Source organism: Falco naumanni, chromosome 8 (assembly GCF_017639655.2).
Source record: "Falco naumanni isolate bFalNau1 chromosome 8, bFalNau1.pat, whole genome shotgun sequence".
NCBI lineage: Eukaryota > Metazoa > Chordata > Aves > Falconiformes > Falconidae > Falco > Falco naumanni.
The window spans coordinates 60,997,048-61,019,329 of NC_054061.1; the positions used below are offsets into that span (position 1 = coordinate 60,997,048).

At 37.7% G+C, this 22,282-nt stretch overlaps 1 protein-coding gene across 2 annotated transcripts in view; it reads right to left on the reverse strand.

The window, feature by feature from the left end:
- Window positions 1–281: 281 nt before the first annotated feature.
- The window catches only part of HIBCH (3-hydroxyisobutyryl-CoA hydrolase), a 43,653-nt gene continuing 21,652 nt past the window's right edge, over window positions 282–22,282 (reverse strand). Inside the window, exons 8-15 of one of the 2 annotated variants that reach the window (XM_040603060.1) lie at window positions 17,219–17,364; window positions 16,228–16,314; window positions 14,261–14,319; window positions 13,394–13,475; window positions 7,525–7,644; window positions 6,285–6,318; window positions 1,304–1,348; window positions 968–1,075 (exon numbers count right to left, since the gene is read on the reverse strand). In XM_040603060.1, coding sequence (XP_040458994.1) covers window positions 1,332–1,348; window positions 6,285–6,318; window positions 7,525–7,644; window positions 13,394–13,475; window positions 14,261–14,319; window positions 16,228–16,314; window positions 17,219–17,364 — 545 coding nt within the window. In that variant the 3' untranslated portion in view covers window positions 968–1,075; window positions 1,304–1,331. Of the gene's footprint in view, window positions 1,076–1,303; window positions 1,349–6,284; window positions 6,319–7,524; window positions 7,645–13,393; window positions 13,476–14,260; window positions 14,320–16,227; window positions 16,315–17,218; window positions 17,365–22,282 lie in introns of both variants that reach the window. The other variant, XM_040603059.1, reaches the window with a different exon arrangement.

The window sequence follows — 22,282 nt, forward strand, 5'->3', positions numbered from 1 at the left end:
GAATCTTTTTCTCACCCCCTGCTTTTGACAGATTTTCCACCCAGCAGACAGGATGTTCATGGGCACAAGCAAATGGGATCCCAGACTAGTTGGTACAGATAAACTCCAGCCATGCGCAGCATTAGTGCCAGGCTGACCTCTACCACTAAAATCATCAGTCAGTCACCATCATCAACGGGAAACATCACTGCTTAGGGTTCAGAGGGAGGTCTGAGACAGTTTAAGACCAGGAAAAACTAGCAATGTTTGAAATCATGAAAAACTAGTTAGGCAGGTCAATTAAACTTAATGGCATTTTTTAAAAAAATGGTTTTACAAGGAAACAGAAGTCTGCTCGAGGCTCTGGCAGTATTATGACATTTGAAACAATGTCTACATCGCACAGCAAATCTGAATACCGACCAAATGTTAAATCAATAGAACAATTTCTTGCTCTCAGACTAATAATGTGTCAGTCTGACCTTTTATTTAAAAGACCACTTAACACCATGCATTTAGCATGTCTTGTATTTTCCTTTGTTGCTCTGACTACTTTGAAGCTTGAAGTATATTTTATTTTTATTGTAAAGAGAAGAATCTGAGGCACAATCCCAATTTAACAGACCAGTGACAGAGCCAAGAATACAAAGGTCTCCTGACTTCTTGCTTACTAGGTCATCCCCCAAAGGCTCCTCCTAAATGAAGAGCTGATGCAACAAATTAAATGTTAATCATTGTGTAAAGCAGTAAAAATAACAATTTGCCTTAAAGTGATTTTCCCCCTTATTAACCAGAGATATAATTATTTTGCTATGATGGCAGCAACACAAAAGAGAATGTTCCTGAATGCAAAAAAAAAAAAAAAATAGGCTTACAAATCTCAGGCTAGCTAAAAAAGTCTTGTCAAACTTTATCACACTATATTAATTTTTATAATCATAGAATTAAGCAGGCGAATACGATGTCAATAGACTCGATCTTTACAACTTGAGATCATTGTTTCCCAATGGCTTAAAGCAATCGTCCACAAATTCATCACTGACTTCTTCTAGAGCAGCTGGCTTCCATCTGGGGGATTGGTCTTTGTCAATCAGCACTGTCAGGTGGAGTATAAAAACACAAAAGTTTCTTGTAAGCTTCCTCTAATTAGGATGACTTCAGATTGCATCAAGACAGACAACTACAGTGAGTACATGGCGGGGGGTGGGGGTGGGTGGGGAATCAATGTGCTCTGAAGATGACAAGAGGTTTTGTAACACATATATTTCTACTCTCATAAAAATTCTGGAGTTTTGACCTGTCTAGAGACATATCTGGGACTTGCCTGATGACACAAGGGACAGTAGATCACTTCAGAAGTAGCCCAAGCCTTGAAGGAAAAGACCTGAAATTAGTGTTTTCTGTTTGACCTACTACTCTTGACTGACTTCTGGTTTTCAGTGTGAAACTGGGAACAGTGTGCACGATGCTCCTTGTGGACAAGGGCTTTCACATCTCTCTGCAAAATCTGGCTTTTTGTAGCATATAGGACAGGGGTCCTCAAACCTTTTAACCAGGGGCCGGCGCGCGGATGCAGTGGCAGGCAGTCATCTGCGGCTGCTTGGTTTCCCCCCCCCAACCCCCAGTGGGGGAGGGGGACGGGGAGGGGTCTGTAAATACCAGGGGCCAGATTAAGGACCCTGGGGGGCTGTATCTGGCCCGTGGGCCATAGTTTGAGGACCCCTGATATAGGAGATGATTCAAAGTAGGTGTTAAATGCCTAAAGCTAATTGAAACACATCATATAAACTAATAATGAAATAACTAATGTGACAGATACTGTAGACCTATGTAGATTTAACTGTGAAGATTTGTATAATCTTAGTATGTATACTTTACACTGTATCCTAGGAAATATATCACTGAAGATAAAATCATCAGTGAGTGAATCACATGTAAGAGTATAACAAAAAAAAATACCAATTCTCAAAAAGCATTCCTTGTCTCACAGGAATGGTGAAGGCATGTCAGCAAGAACAGCCACACTAGCAAACAATAGGAAGACGAGAGAGAGTTTATTTGTGTGTAAAAACAACCAATATGAATGGAATTCCAGAGCGTCCTTCCGAGCACCTTTCTGGCTCTAAGAAAACCCATAAAGGTGCTAATCAAAATGTGAAATTGTTATAATTTAAAGTAGAACAGCTATAGTAACCATGGCCCTCTAGGATGCACCAGCTACACAACATCCCTCCTCAACACACATTCCCTTCAGCTGTGTGGTATCAGCAACTGATGTGGAGATGCACGTGTCCTGGGAGACCTTCTCACTGCCACAGCCCCCAGCATATAAGGGAGGACAGGCAAGAAGCACCTTTTCAGTTCCTCTGCTAAGATCTGAATTTGGTTTTTTGTTTTTCCTTTCTGACAAAAAGTTCAGAGTAGGATGGTTCTAAAGGCATGTGGGCAGGAGATGCTCACAGAGGCTAGGTATCTGGAAGAGTACCAGCTGGCTTCTTGGTAAGTTGTGTCTTTCTATGTAGACTTTGTTCTTGGTGATTAAACTAGAACCATCCAGGATGAGAAATGTGCAAAGGAGCTGGATTTTTAGTGGAAAGAATGACCTTAAAGTTTGTGTTTTATCAAAAGGTGAGTGTTATGGCAGTCTGTGGTAAAAAGTGTGACTTGAAAACTTCTTTTTAACTTTTCCCTCTACAGACGATATTTGGAAAGTGCCTAGAAAATAAATACCATTCAAATGGCAACTGCACTAATTAATATTTTTGTAGCTGAAGACACACAGGTATCACAGCTCTTTAGCTTGCATCTCCAAAGAGAAAGGCGAATCAGAGCCCTGCATCCATTTTCCTGCAAATAGAGGACTAGGGGCTCCTTGGAAGCAAATAAACACTAATTTTGAAAAGAAACTCATTATGTAGATAAAAGCTGCAATTCCATAGACAGTAGAATCCACATGGGCAATTCTTTAAAAGAAATGTGCTGTAAAAGCATTTTTTTTAACTAGGTCATACAACTGGCTAACTTACTTAAAATTTATGATCCTGTCAGTTAATTTAAATTGTCATGATGTGAAGCCATTGATTAGTTTAGGTTAAAAGACATAATTGTCCCAATTTGATTGTATTTATTCCATTGGAGTAGTACTTACCTAATGATTTTCTTCAACTTTAGTTTAAGTTCACAGTCTGACCAAAGTAATCTTGACCACTACCCACAGGAGCCAAAGCTGCCTGGAGATGCTTTACATATGAGGTGGGGTGGGGGGAGTCCATGCGTATACTACTACAGCTTCAACTTAGAGTAGTAATTGCTGATTATTTCTCCGCTCCATGGCACTACTGTGTAATCAAGTTAATCTTTTTGTTTAGATCTGTAGCTGGTTTTACTCTGGTGGATAAACTGAATGCTTATAATGGCCTTTCCAGTGAAATCTTTAATCTTATTTATTTTTTAATAGTATCATGAAAATATTCCCTTTCTGCACTAACTTGTGTATGTTTTGTGTTTCTCCAGCTTGAGATACTGATTACTATGAGAATGGAACAAAAATTCTGAGGACTTCTAAGGTAGGCTAAGGGAAGTTCATTAAGATAAAAGTAACTGAACATAGACACTGTGTTAAAGGTTTGTTCTTTTGTTTTACTTTAAAAAAAAAAAAATAATCCAATCCCCCTCTGTTCAGTAGCAGTGACTTTGCTGGACTTCAATTAGTGTTTTATTGCTTAGATTCATTCAGCATGGTCAAAACGCTGGTATTTCAAAGCACTTGCAATTCTGTAAGCTGCAATGAAATCTCCATGCCTCCTGCCTGGCTGCGGGGGGTTGTGTGCCCAGGGTCAGGCTCACATCTGCCACCTGCCAGCGCTGCAGGAGAGAGGGCAGAAGCCACACAGAAATAAGGTCTCTGCAGGATCCGCAAGGCACAGAATGCCTTTACAACCGCATTTGAAGCGTACATGCCTGCACAGAGTGTTAGGAGGCTAATTTAACAGATTTTTGTCCCCTCGCACTGCAGAGATTATAGTCTACCTGGATGTGTTTGATTACTGATGCCAAAAATGACCGCTTTTCTTACGCGGTAAGAATTAAAAAACAAAGTTCTTGGAAATTACCCAGAGCTATGCATTTCTAAGTTTATGTATTCTTCTATAAATCAAGGTGAAAAATGAATACCTAAATTGTTCAAAAACCACGCTTACCATTATATGGGAAAATGTTGATGAAGTATGATGAAATATGATCTGTGTATTTTGTGCTTTAAGGGTTTTGGGATTTCTTTAAGTAGCTCAAATCACAAGAATCATAAATGGGGGGAAACTGCCAGCAGATCTTTCAGTCTGGTTGAAAGAAAGCTGGCTAAAAGAAAAATGAAATTTTGACCTCGGGTCAAAGCAGGTTTAAAAAGCTTTTAAACAAACTGCTTCCCTAGCATGCCTATTAAAATTATGATTTGAAGCAGATAAAAGCTGTTATTAAAACCTGACCTATGGCCATTGCTGCTGAAAAACAATCTTCAAAAACTAAAATCTGATTATTACGATATCTTAACTTTACGTTGTGGTAGGCAGGGTCAACAGCTGCCTCTTAAATGCTTGGAATGTAATGCTTTAATAAAGAAAAAGCTAATACTTTACACTTTTATCACTTTTATTCACTACGGTTGATCCTGTGAAGTACTTCATAATCTTACTTCCTATTAAAAAGGATGCTCAGCACATTGTTGGATAATGATTTTAATGAGATCAGACCCAACTACAGAAATTATCGTGAGTCAGATTTTGCACCACTCCTAAACACTATTTTAAGATGGCAAATCTGAGAACAAGGTATATGCAGTAATCAGAAAGCAAAAGCCCTTCAATAACACAGTATTATTCTTAGCAATCCCTGCAGTGCAGCTGGATCTCTGGTGGTTGGTGGTTGTTTTTTTGTTCCCCTGATATAGCTAGGCCTTAGCTGTATCACCCTACGTAAAAGAGAAGTTCCCGTCCTGCTGTTCTTGCAGCTTCTTTCTTTACAGTATGGCCTGCACAGTAAACTGCACAAACTGACAAGTGATTTGCTTTTGTCCTCTACTGCATCCCCAGATGGTTTAATGACCTTGTGCACTACAAGTGAGAACTTGGGTTAGTGTTAATCTGACTCTCGGACTTCGAGTTTGTCACTTCCCAAATAACTACATTTCATCAGCATATATGGCAATTTAGAATATATCCTAGGAATAATCTTTCTAAGATATCCTGGTCCCCATTACCAACACCATGAAAACCATGTACTTCTCAACATGTGTGGTAAATTCTTCAAAGGAGTCTCTGCCCATAAGTACTAAAGAGTAATTAATTAATCAGGAAGTTTTTCCATGCTGTAAAAACAAACTTTACATATCTCACTCCAGGCTATCTTTAATACAGTATTACTGATAGTAAACACTCAAACATCCATTACTCAAGTGGATTTTAAGCCACTTTATACACAACTATAAAAAATGAGGAGGAGGTGATAATACATCCTCAAGTATATAACTGTATGAATTAAAAGCCAGGTTCCCTCAACCCCGAAGTGTTATTCATCCCAATGTCTTGTACTGTCAGCTCCTTGGAAAAGGCAACGCCTGTGCTTTGTTTCATCTTGTGCTGAATAGTACATAAATAACTACTACAGTTTCTAACAGATGTGACATTGGGTTTGACAATCTGCATAGTGAATCAGCAGTAGAATCAAGGACAGAATCTAAATCTGTCCCCTAGATGAACTTGCTGAGCCACTGCTCTGCTTCTACCACTACCTATTTGACCAATGCCTTAAAATGCTGAATTATTTAACATTAAAAAGCTATATATGTAAACTTAATAGTAAGACACCTTTGTAGGGAGATATTTTGGATGTGGGTGAAAGTAGTCTCTGTTCTAATGCTTTTCTATGCGAATAGTTGTTCTTGACTTTGAGTCTTAAACCAACTTATAGCTGGTTGAACCAGCTATGTGGCAACACTAAATCTGGCCACACAAATGCTATGTATAGCTACTCACTACTCTCAGCACTACATATATATCAAACTTTCCCAATGAGCTGGTGAACACCCTTTCATGGTGCTGCATTACCAGGTGGATAAATTGGGAATGAGATTACACAAAGGAAACAACACTGCTGTTACACCTTTGAACAAATAAGCAAAAACTGTAGCAAGCTGGGAAATGTTCTCTGGGCCCCTGCTGCATGCACTTTACATAACCTCCAGAGAAGCAATACAACAGTGAGTTTGCATATTATTAAGTTTGAGAAATGCTTCTGCTGTGCATGCTTACCTGCCCGAACACCTTCATAGAAGTCATGGCCTCTCTGAAAGGTTAAAGAAAAGAAAAAAAAAAAAAAAACCCAAACTGTAATATGACAAATTGTATTTATCTCATCTTTCCTTATCCCACTTCTGCTTGAAATGCAAATTCTCAAGATTCAGTTAAATCCCAGTTGTACTGTTCTCTTCTGCTACTTTCTCTTTACTTATTAAAGAGCTCTATATCCTCTTGCTTAAAGGTAGCCACAGCTCTTAAAATCAGTTTGTTGAACTGTAGTTGATCAGCCGACTTTCACGCAGTGCAAGCCCTCTTTCTGTGTTGTCTCATACATTTTTCTGAAGAGTCTTGCATGATGGGGACTAAGGTGTGTTGGATCAGAAATTCTTCAAGAATTGTGATGTGTTTTCCACACTTGAAACGCTTTGCAGTTACATGGAATCCCGGAAACATCCAGGTTTTTGTTTATAAAAGTAAATGTAACGTTTAAACCCCTAGGCATGCTTCACTAGCAATGCAGAAACAATGCTAGCTTCAGGAAAGATAGGGCAAGGGCACTGCCAGGCACTACAATGTATCAGATAAGGTTTTTGGGGTTGTTTTGGTTTTTTTTAATAAAGCATCTACTTTAACTACCACAAATCATTTTATCAGATATACAAAAGTCTTAATTTAAAATGTGACAAAATTAGTAATAAGGATGCCACGGGAAAGCTTTATGAGGAATTTGTTGACGTAATTCCATTAGCAACTCTGTTGTACTTGAAAGGATTGCTTCCTCATATGTTATCCAAGTACTCAGCTTTTACTACAAATAGTAGTAAAATCTCGTTTGCTTTCATAAATTTATGACAGTACTCCTGAGGGGCAGTGATATGCAGCTACTCCCATTCTGTGGATGGGAACTGAGGCACTGAGGACTAAGTAACTTAAACAGGAAATCTGATAAAGAACACAAGATTTTTAAAATTATGGTCCAAATAAAAACCCTTCTATATTGTAACATTACCATAGTTTTCTTAACAAAAGCCCTCTATCGTCCCATCTGACCATCATTAATGTAGTCTCCTTCAAATTGCACGTAAAGACATAGAACTGGAAAAAAGTGACGGCCTAACAAACACACAAGAGATTGAAAATTAAGATCTATAAATTGTGAGCCCTTGATGTAATCTATATAAATTTTATTCTCTGATAAACTTGCTACCCCTTTGTGGATGGAAAGAGACAAAGGGCTCAGCTGCTTGCTTACCATGCACGCTTGGCTCAGTCTGTATTCCATCGTCAGTACGTCTTGCAAGTTCATGGAAGCTCCTTCTCTGAGCTGTCTGAGAGTCATCTTTAAGGATGTAGGTGACATCTTACTAATAGTCTGAGGAAGACATGAACAATTATTTTTATTCTCTTCAATTTAGACACATTTGCAAGTCAGTTTGGTTTTGGTTGGTTTTTTTCCTCCATTGTAAACTTCAAAGCAAAGGATGGCACTCCTCTCCCTGAGCTCACTTATGTGATAGCTACTCCTGCTCCCTCCTGCCATGCTGCCACACTAAAAGAACTTACTTGCGCAAACTTTTATCAGCAAGACTTCTGGGATGTATGCCATCCATTGCGGAAAGCCTAGAATTCCTAAGGTCACATTATTTCTGATCAAATTACTACTAGCCAGAGAATCTAATGCAGCTTGAAAGCCAGTTCCAAACAGATTCTTTTGAGAAGCAAAGGTAAGCATTACAAGCAATTGTACTCAATTTTTTAATATCATTCGTATATATATATAGTCTGAATTGCTCTTAGATGTTACTGATATTGTAGCTGATAGTAGTATTGTACAGCATTTAAGTTTTATTTGGTACAATAGTCAGAGCAGTAAGGTAATATTAGTAAGATTAACAACAAACTTTAAGCAGTTGCTTTAAGATCATCTGCAAAGACTAGACAATATATGAAGAAGAAAATTGTGGAAGAAAAATATTAAAAGAAATCAAACATAAATGCGTATTTGTCTGGGCTTTTTGTCTGGGATCAACAGATACTGCAGTAATTCAGCAGTTTTTGCTCTGCTGATAGGAAGCCTGGAGGTCTTGCCTGCTGCCTTTTGACAGAGCCACAGGCTATAAATATTACGCAACAGACAGGATCTGTTTAAGGCACACAAACAAATGCTGTAAATCTGTCTCTCATGACTATCCTTCAATTAAAAGCATGCTGGTAAACACTAGGGGGAGGTGGGGAGAAAGGCAAAAACGGAGTTAAAACAGAACTGAGCTTTAAAGCTTTCTGGGTTGTGGGGGAAAGGAGCTACATCTTATTGTTGCTGATCTTTGTTTTCTCACTCTAAACAAGGCTGCTCTTCCCCTGTAAACACAACTAAAAGCTCTGTATTAGTCACAGTACGATAGACACTTCTTGTTAATTAGGACACTTTCACCACGACAGAAAAATGGCAGATGGTAAGATTTGCCTCTTTACATTATTTTCACTGCAGACATTAGACTCCTTACAGACTGAAATGGCAGGTTTCCAGTCATCACCATTAACATATTTTCTGGCTCCCAGTTACTCTTCATCCCTCTCCAGACACCAGCTGATACAGCAGTGACCCATTTTGCCTGGTTAAGCTGGAAAACATGCAGTTGCTATACAAGCAGGAGGCTGTACGCTTGCACCTTAAAAGCACTGGTTCTGTCCTTCTGTTACTTGCGTGTTGACCACTTTGATTCAGAGAGAAGCTGGCTTAGAAAGAACCGATGCTGGCTCAAACTGCCAGCATTTTCTGAGTTCTGGTGAAGCTCTCTTAAAAATGAGCTGCCTTTCAGCAGATGAAGAAACCAGCTGTATCTCTAATCGCATCACTATGTAGGTCTTAAATAGCAGCTCTGAACTGGACCCCTTATTTCCCATAATATATGCTTGCTGGCTTTACCTTTGAACTGGACCTTTTTTCCTTTGAGTTTCACATTCTGTCATCTAAATTTGAAACTCTTTGCTCAGACGAGGTTAAATGGTACGCACAGGGCAACCAGATAGTTCCATAGGGGAAATGGTAATGGTGAGTTCTTCCAGGGCAAAGAATTTGAAATGGAGAAGATCTGAAAACAGCGCTTGACTAGTCAGTCTAGTACATCCAGCAGCTGCCTTATCTCGGCATACAAGTGAGGCTGAAGCTGGAGGAGGCACTGCCATAAATCAGGCTGAAGAGGAACAAGGAAAGAAAATGGGTAGGTGTAATTGCAGAAAAATGAGTCACCAGTGGATCTATAAATAAATTCTCTGTATAAAGAGGAGGGGATTGGTGCTAGGGAACAAGCCTGAGAAAAGACAGGATAGGCTGAACTGGGGAGTACTAAAGTGCAAACAAGTCTTCACAGAAGTATTTGACATCTATTCCAGTATCCTTGAGACCATCTTGATTTCAACATAACGATCCTGAAAGCTACAAGCTGAATTTGCAATAGACCCATATCCCAATAAGATACTATCAGAAGGTGACTGAATTCAGTGGCACTGACTCCGTGGAGTCCTTTACAAGAATAACAGCTGGAACAGTGGCTGCATCTTTTGTCTCCAAGGCCCATAAAAGCTTCTGACCTGAGCTGCTGAGGGTTCTTAAGGAAGGCTTTCTTTAACTTAAAAGCAAACAAAAAAACCCAACCTCCTAGAGGTCCAGCGTATCACTTCACTTGCAGTAGATGAAGGATGTGCATCACTTACTTTCTGAGATACCAAAGCATTTGTTTGTCCACAGGGAACAATGGGTCTGGATGAAGCTTTGAAAAAATATGAATAGCTAGCCAAAGCATCACAGGAAAGCTGCTTAAGGACAGATCTATCACTCTTCCTGGTCTGTTCACAGAGTTTCACAGTGCTGCTTTGCTGGAATTCAACCCTACCACGTTATGACTCAGCTTCGTTCCTGTGATCTCACCCACCTGTTGCATACCCATTCAAAGTTTCAGGAGCTAGTGTCTGCATCCCAGCCTGCCCAGTAGATCCAGGCAAGGTGTCATGTAATTATTGGTCTCTGCAGTGTCCTGTACACTACGCTGGAATTCACTCAGAAACAATGAAGGCTATTAAGTAATGAAGAATCAGTGCTCAGAAGGTACGCCGTCCTGCCAAAAAAAGCTCTAAGAAAGCATCATGTGAAAACCAAGTCAAACATCTGATGTTTTTCAGGTTTCAATCCCACGTGCTTACTTCATCCAATTAGAAGTGGTACTTCTGTCACCCAGATTAAAGATTTTTGGCTCCTATAAATCCTGAACACAAAGTCATGCTAGAAAGTAAAAGGTCTTAAAAAATATTTTACTATGAGTTTGAAAAGTGTGTTAGTATCCTAGCTTTCTACCTATTTGTACCTGGGTTCAACATGTGATTTAAAGCCATTCTCATGTATCGTACCTCAATTTTTAAAAACCTGACATTATTCTTATTCATGCAAACCGTTTTAGCATCAGATATGTGAAAGCCAGCCAAGCAGGCATGTTTTGAAAGTAAAAAGCAGAAGTACTGTAGATCAAATAGAACGGGCTACTTGGGATAGTACAGCTCACAGCATACTTGGATTATAGTGGAACTAGTAATTCCATTTTTATTAACACTAAAAGCTATCTGTACATCCAGTGTGAATGTACCAAGGTGTACGTCCACATTAGGGCGTTTGTGTTAGACTTGCAGTTAGGGCTTATTCTATAAGCTTACTAATACGTATCATAACAAATATACAGGGAAACAAAGAAAATAAACATATAAATTGCTGTTACTGAATCCTTTATAGTCTCTAAATTTATCATTTGAGTACGCTGTTGTTCCTGTACCTGGCATGGAAGCGAAACATTGGTTTCACAAAGTGATAGGAAACTATCTATGCATATACTTTTGGTACTGTGATGCTACTGATGAGGAAAATTACTTGCTTCACACAAACCGGTAAACTGCTATCAAGGTTAACGTCTGATAATCTCACTGTCATGGTTTTGCTGTCTGTTCCCTGCTCTAACGAGTTCTTTGAACTCTTCTCCTCCAAATGCTGTGACAGCAGGCCAGTGCTCTAAGTGTAAAATGCTCAACTGCCAAGCGCAAGCTAGTGGTGGGGTTTGGGTGTTGGTTTTTTTCTTCCCATAAATTTATGTATGAACAGAAGAAACTCACATTAACACAGTCTCATCTCCTGAACAGAACAATTATTCAGGAACTTCAGTCAGCTCCAAGGACAGTCATTCATTTACAAATTATAAAAGAAAAGAGCTGCTATAAAGTCCTATTAAAGACATGAAATAAAAAAACCCGAGCAGCAACAAAAGTGCTGGGGGGATTTGTTGTTCAGGAAGTAAAAAAAAAAAATAAAAATACCAGTTCCACAAAATCATAACTTTGAAGTAGATGACATAGGTTTAATTTCTAAATCAAAAATATGAAACAAAAGTACACCCTAAAACAACAATGAACAAGAATAACTTTTTTTAATAGGGGAGGTCTGAGTTATAAGGCTGCAGATGAAGGAACATGTCGAGCAGGTTTGGGTAATGAGCAAACATGGCAGAACAAACTATGTGGTTAATATTTCAGGTAACAATGTGTTTCCAGACTCCTTGCATCTTTTGTAGTAGAAAAGTATTTTGAACAAAGCACCCTTTAAAGGCTATAAGCTATTTCAAAAAGTTCCACTAGGTCTGATTATGTTTTAAAGTGCCATAAAATTGTATGAAACTAACTTAGGAAAAGCTATACACAAATAATTCTTGGTTGTTTTCAACCTCCCCAGAAACTAAAAAATATAATATCCTTGCAGAACTATAAATTTACAAACAAAATACTGCCTTGTAACTCAATTCTATAAAGAAATAAGAACCACTGAAAGTGACTGCTATTAACACGCCATCAAACTGTCTCAACAGCCCTTAACAGGAGTGCTTTCCTTGCTATCTATAACACAGGGAAAAAGTGAAGAACTGAACGATACAGCCTATATACCTTGGGGGAAAGCCATGATGGTAGCCTATAGCAGAATTCAGGTCTACAAACACATAAAAGGACTATTCAGGCACTAGCTCCTTTGACTACTTGATTCAATGAAACTCGAATACCAGTGGGGAAAAAATTAGCTTTCCCTTTCCCACAATTTCGCTTTTATAATATGTGTTTCTATATGAATCTATGTTCTTGCAACGTACTAGGCACACTGGTTGGCAAAAAGATAATGTACTTAAAACTTCCTTTCTCAAAACTGTTTTCCAGTGATAAAATGTTAAATCTTTAATTAAAAACTAAACCCAAAAATGTATCTGTGTATGTGGGACAGGATGCTTAACATTAATGATACTACATTAGAAAATTATATCCCTCCTGTTCAACTGAAATTTTTAAAATGGTTATTTTATTACAAAAGCAGGACTTTTGTGAGCTATAACTGAAGTTAAAACAAAGCTTTTGTTGGAAAAATGCTTGTGTTCTATCCAATTATAATATTTGAATAGCTCCAAGACACCTGAATACATATACTTCAAAGGAGAAAAAACCAAATACACACATTACTTATAAATGATTGTAAGTCGTTTCTTGCTTTTGAGGCTGAAGTGTGTATTAAGTGCATAGTATTACTGTATATTTTTTTTGAGTAGCGACTACATCCAACACTCAGAAATGCATTAAAAAGATCAAAAAATAGGTTGTGATGATAAATTGCGTGCTGTTTACCCAAGTAAGAGATCTGGAAGGGAAGAAAAAGAACAATGTTGTTCCAGCACCGTTTTATTCCAACCCTTGGCAATAAAATGAGAAGCTATAAAAGGAACCTTTGTTGCCAACAACCCCCTGATTGTGGGGAGGGGGGAAGGGAAAAGGAGTTTAATTTTATTGGGTTTATTACTAGATTACAATTTTATGCAACATATGATGGCATTCACATTGTGTGGTTTTACAAAGGAAAATTCTTGTGTCCGTAGAACTACCGACAATCCCACAGAGACTGTATGTGAGAACCTGAGGATCTCAGTCCAATGTCCTACTGGTGTTACGTAGTATTAGTTACATTAATAAGGTGGCTAAAGTCTGCCCCCGATAAGAAAGTACCAAATCAGACTTAAAATCTCTAACAAAAATAACATAGAAGACATTACCTCTAGCTGCTTAATGGCAAAAGGAGAACCATCTTGCTTTAATTTTTTAACAATTTCTTCCATAGTATTTGCTGAAAAAAGACTAAAAGAAAAAATGTTAGTAAATGAATTAACTGCTTCTGCCTTCCTCTTACCTATGAAGTGCTAGGAACACAGAAATTAAGAACAGAGCGTAATCAGCAGATTTGGCTTTTCTTAGCGATGTGTTCCGTTACTCAGTTCTAAGTGACTCAGTTGACAGGCACATCCTCTTCCTTCACAAATCTCTAGCATTTCAATAAACTTCACTCTCAAACTCTGATATTTATCCAGCAAGTTTAATTGCTACCATCACTCTTATCTGTGTTTTTATAACACATTACACCTTTAGCTATCAGCTCCATTCTGCTGGTTTGGTGTCAGCACCTTTTGTCTCTAAACTTAGTTACTGCTGTCTTTCTTCAAGAGTTTCAGCTGCTTGTTATCACTCTCACTTATCTCTTTCCCTTTCTGACACACAGAAGTTCCAAACAATCACAAAAAGGCTTATATCAATGACTATAAATGTGCTATGTAACATTTCCTGTCCAACTGAACAATTACTCTCACAAATCCCCATCCAATTTCCATAGAAAATGTTCATTGTAATGTGCCATAGGTTAATTGCTTAATACAATGGTGTATGAATCGGGCAAATACGCTCAAGTATTTAATATACTGATGAGTGAAGTATTTAATGAGCTTCAGATAAAGCTCCCTAAAGACAAAAAAGTTTGAGTAATTTGAATGTCATTTCTATCACCTTATCTGTGGACCAGTTGATACTGTTATTAGATTTACCTTCATGTTCTTTAGCTAAAAGAAAAACAAAGAAAGATCGCTGAATACCTGTTAATCTTCTCCATGTGTTCATCGAGTACAAACCCCTTTTCTTGATCAACTTTGCTCTATTTAAAAAACAAATACATATTTTACTTGGTTATTTTAGACTGAAAAGTTTATCCGTGCTGAAAAATGTCAATGAATTGTTAGAGAAATTTCATAATACCATAAATGTCATAAGACACTGACATTTTTAATCAATTACAGTTTTGCAGTGTGTGTAAATGAACTTGTTGCTTTATCTTGTGAATGTTAAAGCTGTCAGCTCATAATGCAGTGCTTGCTCTGAGCTACTATGTATGCGTATTTGACTGGGTGGTTCTCTTGTACGCAAGTAATCATGATTATTCTATCAATACATTTCTACCAAATCCACTAGGAAAGCCAGTGTAGATAAATCTACTAAGAAACTTGAGAATGTTTTTTTTTAAAAAAAAAAAAAAATCTCAAAAAAACATATAGGCATCTATATATGTATTTAAAAAAGGCATTTATCTTCCTTATTCTTTCTCTGCACTTTACAGAATTTGATTTAGACAACTAAAGAGTGTGAAACTCTTGGCCTTATGTGGAAAGGCTTGTGTCAAATGTCTCATATCTTTGGCATTAAGGGGTTTAGGACATAAGCAGATGCTTCAGCAACAGCAGCTGAAGCTGAGAGGTTCCCTGTCATTTCAGCTCTGATAACTAAAAATACATAGCTTCCTTTTCCGTTCAATGTCATCTTGGAAAGAACTATACTGCAACATATAATCACTCTTATTTCATAGCTTTCCATTTTGTGAAAATAATCAGTACTACTATGTATATCAGCCTATCCTATTTATTTTTCTAATTAATCTTCATATATAAACTTTGTAATTCCAAAACAGAAATAACAAGAGTAGACACTGCTCATTTTAAAGCCAAACAACTGGGGAATAATACTCAAACTGAATACATTGAATCCTGACTTGACTCCAGAAGTTCCCTTTCTTTTGAAATAAAATTATAATGCACATCAAAAGATAAAATAGCCACTAAATAAACTGACAGTAAAGCCAAAACCTTTTATTTTCATGCTCATTGTTACATGGGGCTAATACTAATTATGTATTATCAATAGAGTTACATTCACCTCCAAAATTACAACAGAGAACTATGGGTTTGTCCACTGGGAGAACAGCACCTTTCTCCCCCTGAAATTTTTACTTTAAGATATCAGATGCTTTCCCTACAACTTATCTGCATTCTGCTAATACTTACCTTATTGATAACTGCTGTGCTTATTCACAGTCTTTCAACTATCTCAAGGTTACAAACATATAAAATATTTGAGAAATTAAAGGAAGAACTCAAGCCTTTAAGTTCAGGCTTCAAATCTGGACTGCAGATGGTCTGCATCAAAATAATGCTAAAATTTACATCAAATGCATCAAGCTAGCAAAATATTTCTTCAGGTCACTAAAGCTTTTGGGATGGAAATAAAACATCTGCTTCCAAGTGAGCAGCGCAGAATTTAATAACTGCACTATAACTTGTCATTTGTGTTCGCCAGAATCCCTGAATTTCAGGCTAACTCCCCAGACTGCACTTGCCATTGTGTACAACTCCCATTCTGCTAGTGGCTATCTGTTTTGTCTTCTGCAAAGCAGGCTAGAAATCCAAGAATAAAAGAGGACAAATTAAGGAGCAATACATTTTCTGCATCATTGTGCTACTGGCTGGAAACTTAGATGCATGCGTAGTCAGAGAGCAAGCTGATCACAATAGGAATTTGAGGGTATCCAAAATGAATAAAAAGTGAAGAAAGACTTTTGATTTTGACCACTGTAGGCATTAGTGCTATGAATTAGTGTTTTATAGAGTGCAAAGAGTTTGGAAAGCCGATGTTTTTTAACCATAAAACAAACGGTCAGTAGCACGGATAAAAAAGAATTCGCATTTACATATATTTAACAATTCTGCTTGATTTCAGTAATTGATCAGATTACCTTCATGTGGTAAGAGTTCAGTAAGTCTGCAATATTTTCTGTTGACGGAGATTTCAGCGCTACCAGGTCTTTCTCTAAGGCAGGTAGCTATTAAAAATAAGATTTAATTAAAAGTAAGTAAACCAAAATGTACTACTTGGATTATTAGTGCTATGGCAATAGTACTCCATAGCATATATGTATATAAACGCCCCACCCCAACTTTCAGACAGGCCTTAAAGAGGTACCAGGTAAACAATAGAAGGAGCCAGAGTTCACTTTTCAGTGTTGAACCATCTGGATTTAATTATGGCTGCAGTGATCAGGAAAGGACTCTGCTTCCCAAGCAGACCCCCAGCGCAGTGCTACAGCTGCAGCAGGTAAAGCCAGCCTGCAATGGTGTGAGAGGGAAGAGCAGGAGCCTGGCAACCACGCTATGCTCAAAATAGCATCTAACCAGCTCCACAACGACAGTCACGGGTCTTCACACAGAGAAGGAAAGGAAAAAATTGTTTCTCCTTCACTTATATCCATGCAAGTTACTGAAAAGTTATGACTGAATTTATCCAATATACTAATTTTCACACTTTCTTACAGCCACTGTAGGAAACAAACAGGGTATCTGTCAAGGAGACTGATAAAGAACACATTAATGGGGTGTTACCTAGATTAAAATCTTTGCGGTTGTATAATCCCTAATTTCAGACACTGTTGTCTAAATTGTACAATTTTTCAAGCAACTTCCATGCTGCTCAGTAAATCCTGCCCTTCCACAGTAGAATCATGAAGATGGCAACATTTGCTCCCTCTTCCAAGCAAAGCTGTCACTAGCTGGCAAGTGTTATAATGACAGCTTGAGAGTATCTCATGATCCCTGGTCACAGTGCATGGCCAACTAATATAATTCCGCCTCTGCACACACTCCAGTCGGTAAAAGTATATCGGTGTGCTGCACAGCTCAGACTTGTTGTGGCTGCAGGCTGCGCCCTTGCTAGCACAGCTCGGAGCTTACCTTTTCGGATTCTACAAAATGTGTAGCAATGCCAGCTTTTAGTACATCTCTTCCTTTCAGCCTAAATCCTGTTAGTGCGAGGTAATAGCCAAGCTTTCCTGATAGCCTTGGCAAGAAATATCCTCCACCTACATCAGGAAAAAGGCCTGTAATAAAACAAAAAAGTGAAGAGAGAACTTGCCCTAATCATGCGTGTAACTTAGTAGCTATTCTTAGCATCTCACTTTCATCTCCCCGAATTAGGCACCACTCTCTCGCCCAAGTTTCTTCTTGACTTGATTTGACATTCCTCTGTCATCAAAACCCTCCCTAAAAGCAAACTCTTGAACACAAACTGCATCCTTTCCATGGCACGTAATTCACAAACACGTACCTGCCAATCGTGTTCATTCTATTTGCCAACAACTTGAGACTTTTTAGATGCATGAATGATTCTTCATTCAGACACCTGCCCTCAGCAAAAAATAGAAGTGACACAAAGAATTGTGAAATAATTTGTGCAAACTCAAACTGGATGCTGCTTTTTCTCTGAAATCTTTTATTATGATAAAAATGTCAAACAAAGATGAAGTGCCTCTTGCACGCCCAAGTTTGAACAAATTTTGGGGCTGAGAATTCCTTGATAGATCAACGATATTGCCAGGGTCTTCCTGAAGGTGGAGGCATCAGATGCTGCCCTAGTATCTGGCCCTTTGACAGGACTATGACTAAGCTGCAATTTACAAAAATTACAAAACTTTCCGGTTTAGTGACTGTCTTATATTTATTTATATTTTTAAAAAAATCTACGGATTAGGGTAATTTTTAAAAATCCAAAGCTTTGAATAAAACTTAAAAGACTTTCAGAAGTTGCAATTGGAAAATATATAACTATTTTTATCAAAGCGTAAATATTTAAAATCATCAATTTGTCAATATCTGCCTTACTCTGCTATATACATTAATCACCTACAAAATAAATTTAAACACTTTTCGTAATTTTTTGTAACATACTTAAGCTTAATAAAACTTAAACTTTAGCTGTATCAGTCTCAGAAATTGAAGTGCAGAGAAGCAGCGTCCAGTTACTACTTCCAAATAATCGCCAATGGTGCATTCATGAAACGGAAAGTCTTTTGAAGAAATTAAAGGTGTGGTGGTGTTTTTTTCACTTTGAGAGAAAAAATGGAACAGGAAAATAAGTGAAAACGAATTCAAATGAGCAATTAGAAACTCAGAAAACACTTGCCAAAGCAGAGATATTAACTGGCAAGATTAAGATGTACATAAGGAGTCTAAATAGGGTTCTGACAGAATGTGGTGATTTTTCACTTGCAAGTAACTGCTTTCAGTCACAGAAGAGTCAATGTATGTAATATAGAAAGACTCCGTTACAAGTATTTTAAGATGCGGTAAATTAGTGGTCCCTGAATATTCTTCCCCCTTGGACAGAATCCAGAGGAGGTTTCTTTCGGACAGCTTCTCTTCAGTGTTTTGCTCTTCTCAGTAATCATTAAAGCTCATCACTGCCTTATGCTCTGATCCATCTCTCAGCTTCTCTTGGTCCTCCCTTAGTTCTACTGCCTCTAATACATCACATTGTTTTTAGGAGCCACCTCCCACCAGTTATAGCTGTAGTGTTCTATTTCTGTTCCCACTGATGTGTGTGTTGCCGTTAACTGATTTATTCCTCATCACACAGGCTACAGAGACAGACAGCTCTTCTCCTAAGATGCTGAATGTCTTGTTGACACCCTTTAAAAGCCCTAAGCTGTATCAAACTCTTCATCATTACCTTCTTTTTCATCTGTACTCACATTCTGAATAGCCTGCACTGCATTTTAGCTTCTCAGTTTGAGCCATCATATCGATAACGTTGATGCCAAGACTGTCATTTAGTTTTACATTTCTATTCATCTGCCTCCCCTTGGATATCCTACCACTGCCTTCCTTTCACTTCCCTTACAAATGTCTTCCAAAGCAAAAAGGCAATTATGTTATTCTCCCCATCCACCTGCTGCAAGAGCAACAGCCTCTTCCTCTTTGCTGTAATTAAAATACCAATGCTGAAGTCTTATTCTCCTGATGCTCCATTAAGTTTCCAGAGGAAAAGCCATCTTCCTATGGGGATCTACAGGGCCCTTCCACATGGCCATACGCAGGGAAATTAGTGCTAAATAAACTGTGAAGTTGATTAGCTTACATTGCTTTAGAGGCAAATAAAACTAAACTGAATTAAGGTTTCTTTAATTATTAAGGAATTTACAAACAGGATTAGTCAAGGTGTAACTAATCCACTTTAAACTTACTTGGTTGCATATATGTAATCTGCTATAGGTCTACTGTATCCTTTTCAAGGACTCAGTCTTCCTTCCCTCCTTGTAATTTTACTCTTCTTGTTCCTGTACTACATATTCCTCTTAATTCTCTCAATAATGTTTCCGCTTGCTACTGGGCTTCTCTTAACATATTCCATAGACTTGATTTCTGCCCCTACCACCCCACCCCCGCCACCCCTTTTGTTAGCATTTACCAGTTATTTCTCAAGGCCCTACTTAAATAAGAGAAAAACTGAATGTCTGCTGGGCTGAGCAGGCTAAAAGCCTGTGCATGTAATGCTGACGTGCAGTCTACGCTCTGAGACAGATGCAACAAACTTCACTGCCATCCCAGCTGTGAAACTCTGCAGTTGCCAAGGGTAAGATAAAGGTACTGCTACTACATTCCTACCTTATCTTGCGGAGGTGGTTGAAGACTTATTAGTAAAAGACTTACAGAAAGCTAAAAAATTAGAGGGATAGACAAGAAAACACCCACTATTATTATAACATCGCCTTAAAGCCCACCTCTTACAATATTCCTTCATCTTTTGTTCTTCCCACCAGTGTTTTTTCCACACCCTCCTACATCTAAGCTGCTTTTCAGCACTTTATCTTACTATGTCAGGTTCAAACAGTCTAGAACTGCCTTTTATTTCAATTTGCAAAGCGGGTTATCTATCTATATAACCTTTTATTTATGGTGGTGTGTAAATGCAGCATAATTGTGTGTGAAAACATAGCTTCTGAATCAATGCTTCGTTTTCATTTCAAAAAGTGTAATGCCTACTAAAATAAGTGAGCATATGAAAAAATCAATTAATACAATATCTAGACAGCTAGACATTTTAAACATACACCACAGAGATCGAAACTGTTAAGCCCTTAAACCCAAACAGATTTCAGTGGGTTTACTTCTAATTGATCCTAAAAGGGTTTTAATTACTTTCTTTCCTAAGCAAGTTCTAAGCTTTTCGTTTACATGTCTTCACAGTCTGTTTTTGCTTAAATAGTCCTTGTCAACACAAGAAATGTATGTAAGTACATAATTTTTGTTAATATAAGTCTACTCATATCTTTACCTTTGAAGAAGAAAGCAAAGAAGGTATCTTTATTATTACAATAATTTTATATGCCAAAGAACCTCTGTTTAGTTTTTTTAAAAAAAAAACAAACAAAAAAACCAAACCCCAAATTGTTTCCTTCAAATGGTTTTCTTGTGCAAGAACTGATCATGAACTTCAGGAGTTTAGCAAATTCATGTTGTATTAATGCTTGAGCTATGTAGTTAACAAAGGGTTTTTTTCAGCAGAAAGTAATATTTGGAGGCTGCAATGGTTTTTGTTTTTCTCATCCCAAATTCAGCAAAGTTACATGACATTTCTCAGCTAGCAGGAATTGCTCTAGTATTTTTTTCAGCAGTTAGAATGATAATAAGCTTGCTTATATTTGGGGGGGTTTATTATGAGTGACTTGATACTCACAGCTCATTTAATTTTAAGAATTTCAGAATAAGTCCTGTGAAACACTTCATACTGGCTGGATAGCAATAAACAATAGATAATACATGTAAGATACCCTTTAAAAATATGAAAAATGCTAGACCTTTCAAGTGTTACTAACAGGGAACTACAAAAATCCAATCATTAGCTAAGCGTGCATTTGCATTTTAGTTGTAATGACATTATTATGCTTAAAATATTCTCAATAAAATTTATTCTCTTTTCAGAACTGAGTCCTGATTTTACACTATTTCTTAGTTTTAACATTGTGTAACTGGAAATTCTTTTAAGAAAATAACGGTTGTTACTCCTTAAAACTAAACCTTTGAGGTGACACTGGGATTGAACCTAAGCTGTTTAACTGCCAGATGAGGTTCTCTATTCTGAGTAAATGTGTTCAACAGGGCCACATATTACAGACTAGCCTCATTCTTCTGCTTGAGGACATGTAGATAAGAACAACCACAGTCATCCTTCAGCTGCCTTGCCTTGGAAAGATGTACAAACTAGAAATTTTGCAGGACAGAAATGCAGGATACGTAACAGGTTTTGTGCACTCTTCATAAATGTTGATAAGCGGGGAGAAGGAATGTGGGCACTGATGAAAGCATTAATGCCAGACAATACTAGGTTCAATGTGGATACCCTGTTGGTGCCAGGATTGTCTTGAAGGGAAACATAAATGATTTCACAAGAAGGTTCACTTTAATCTGACTGACTTTTCTGGAGTCCTATCATCATCTTCATATAGCTCTGAGAAACAACATTTTCTTGGGTACATCTCAGAGCTGACAGTACATCTCAGAAGCTTTAGGATCAAACATTAGAAAACACAAGGTACATATTGCTATTTAAAAAAAAGAAAAAGAAAAAAGACAACACTGTGATCTCACCTGGACACAATCTGTGCACAACTGTAACGGGTCTACATTAATAATCTACAAGAAAAACTGGAATTTCAAAATCTGTCTCATTAACATTGCAGCTCAGCAGCCAGTCCAACTCACACTGAGTTCCAAGTGTAAAGCTGACATAATTGCACTGGGATCTTCAGTCTTTATCTGCCTACATCTGTAGTAAAGACTTGGTTCCCCAGATCTACTTCCGTTTTTAAAAAACTGTATCCTGACAGTCTTTGTGTCATTCTAGAAGTAAACCCCAGGTTAAGAACCTAACCGATCAACCTCCCAGAATACAGATTAAGTTTGTATTAATAATAGAAATAGAAATTAAAAATAGAAATAGAAAATACTTTCCATATATGG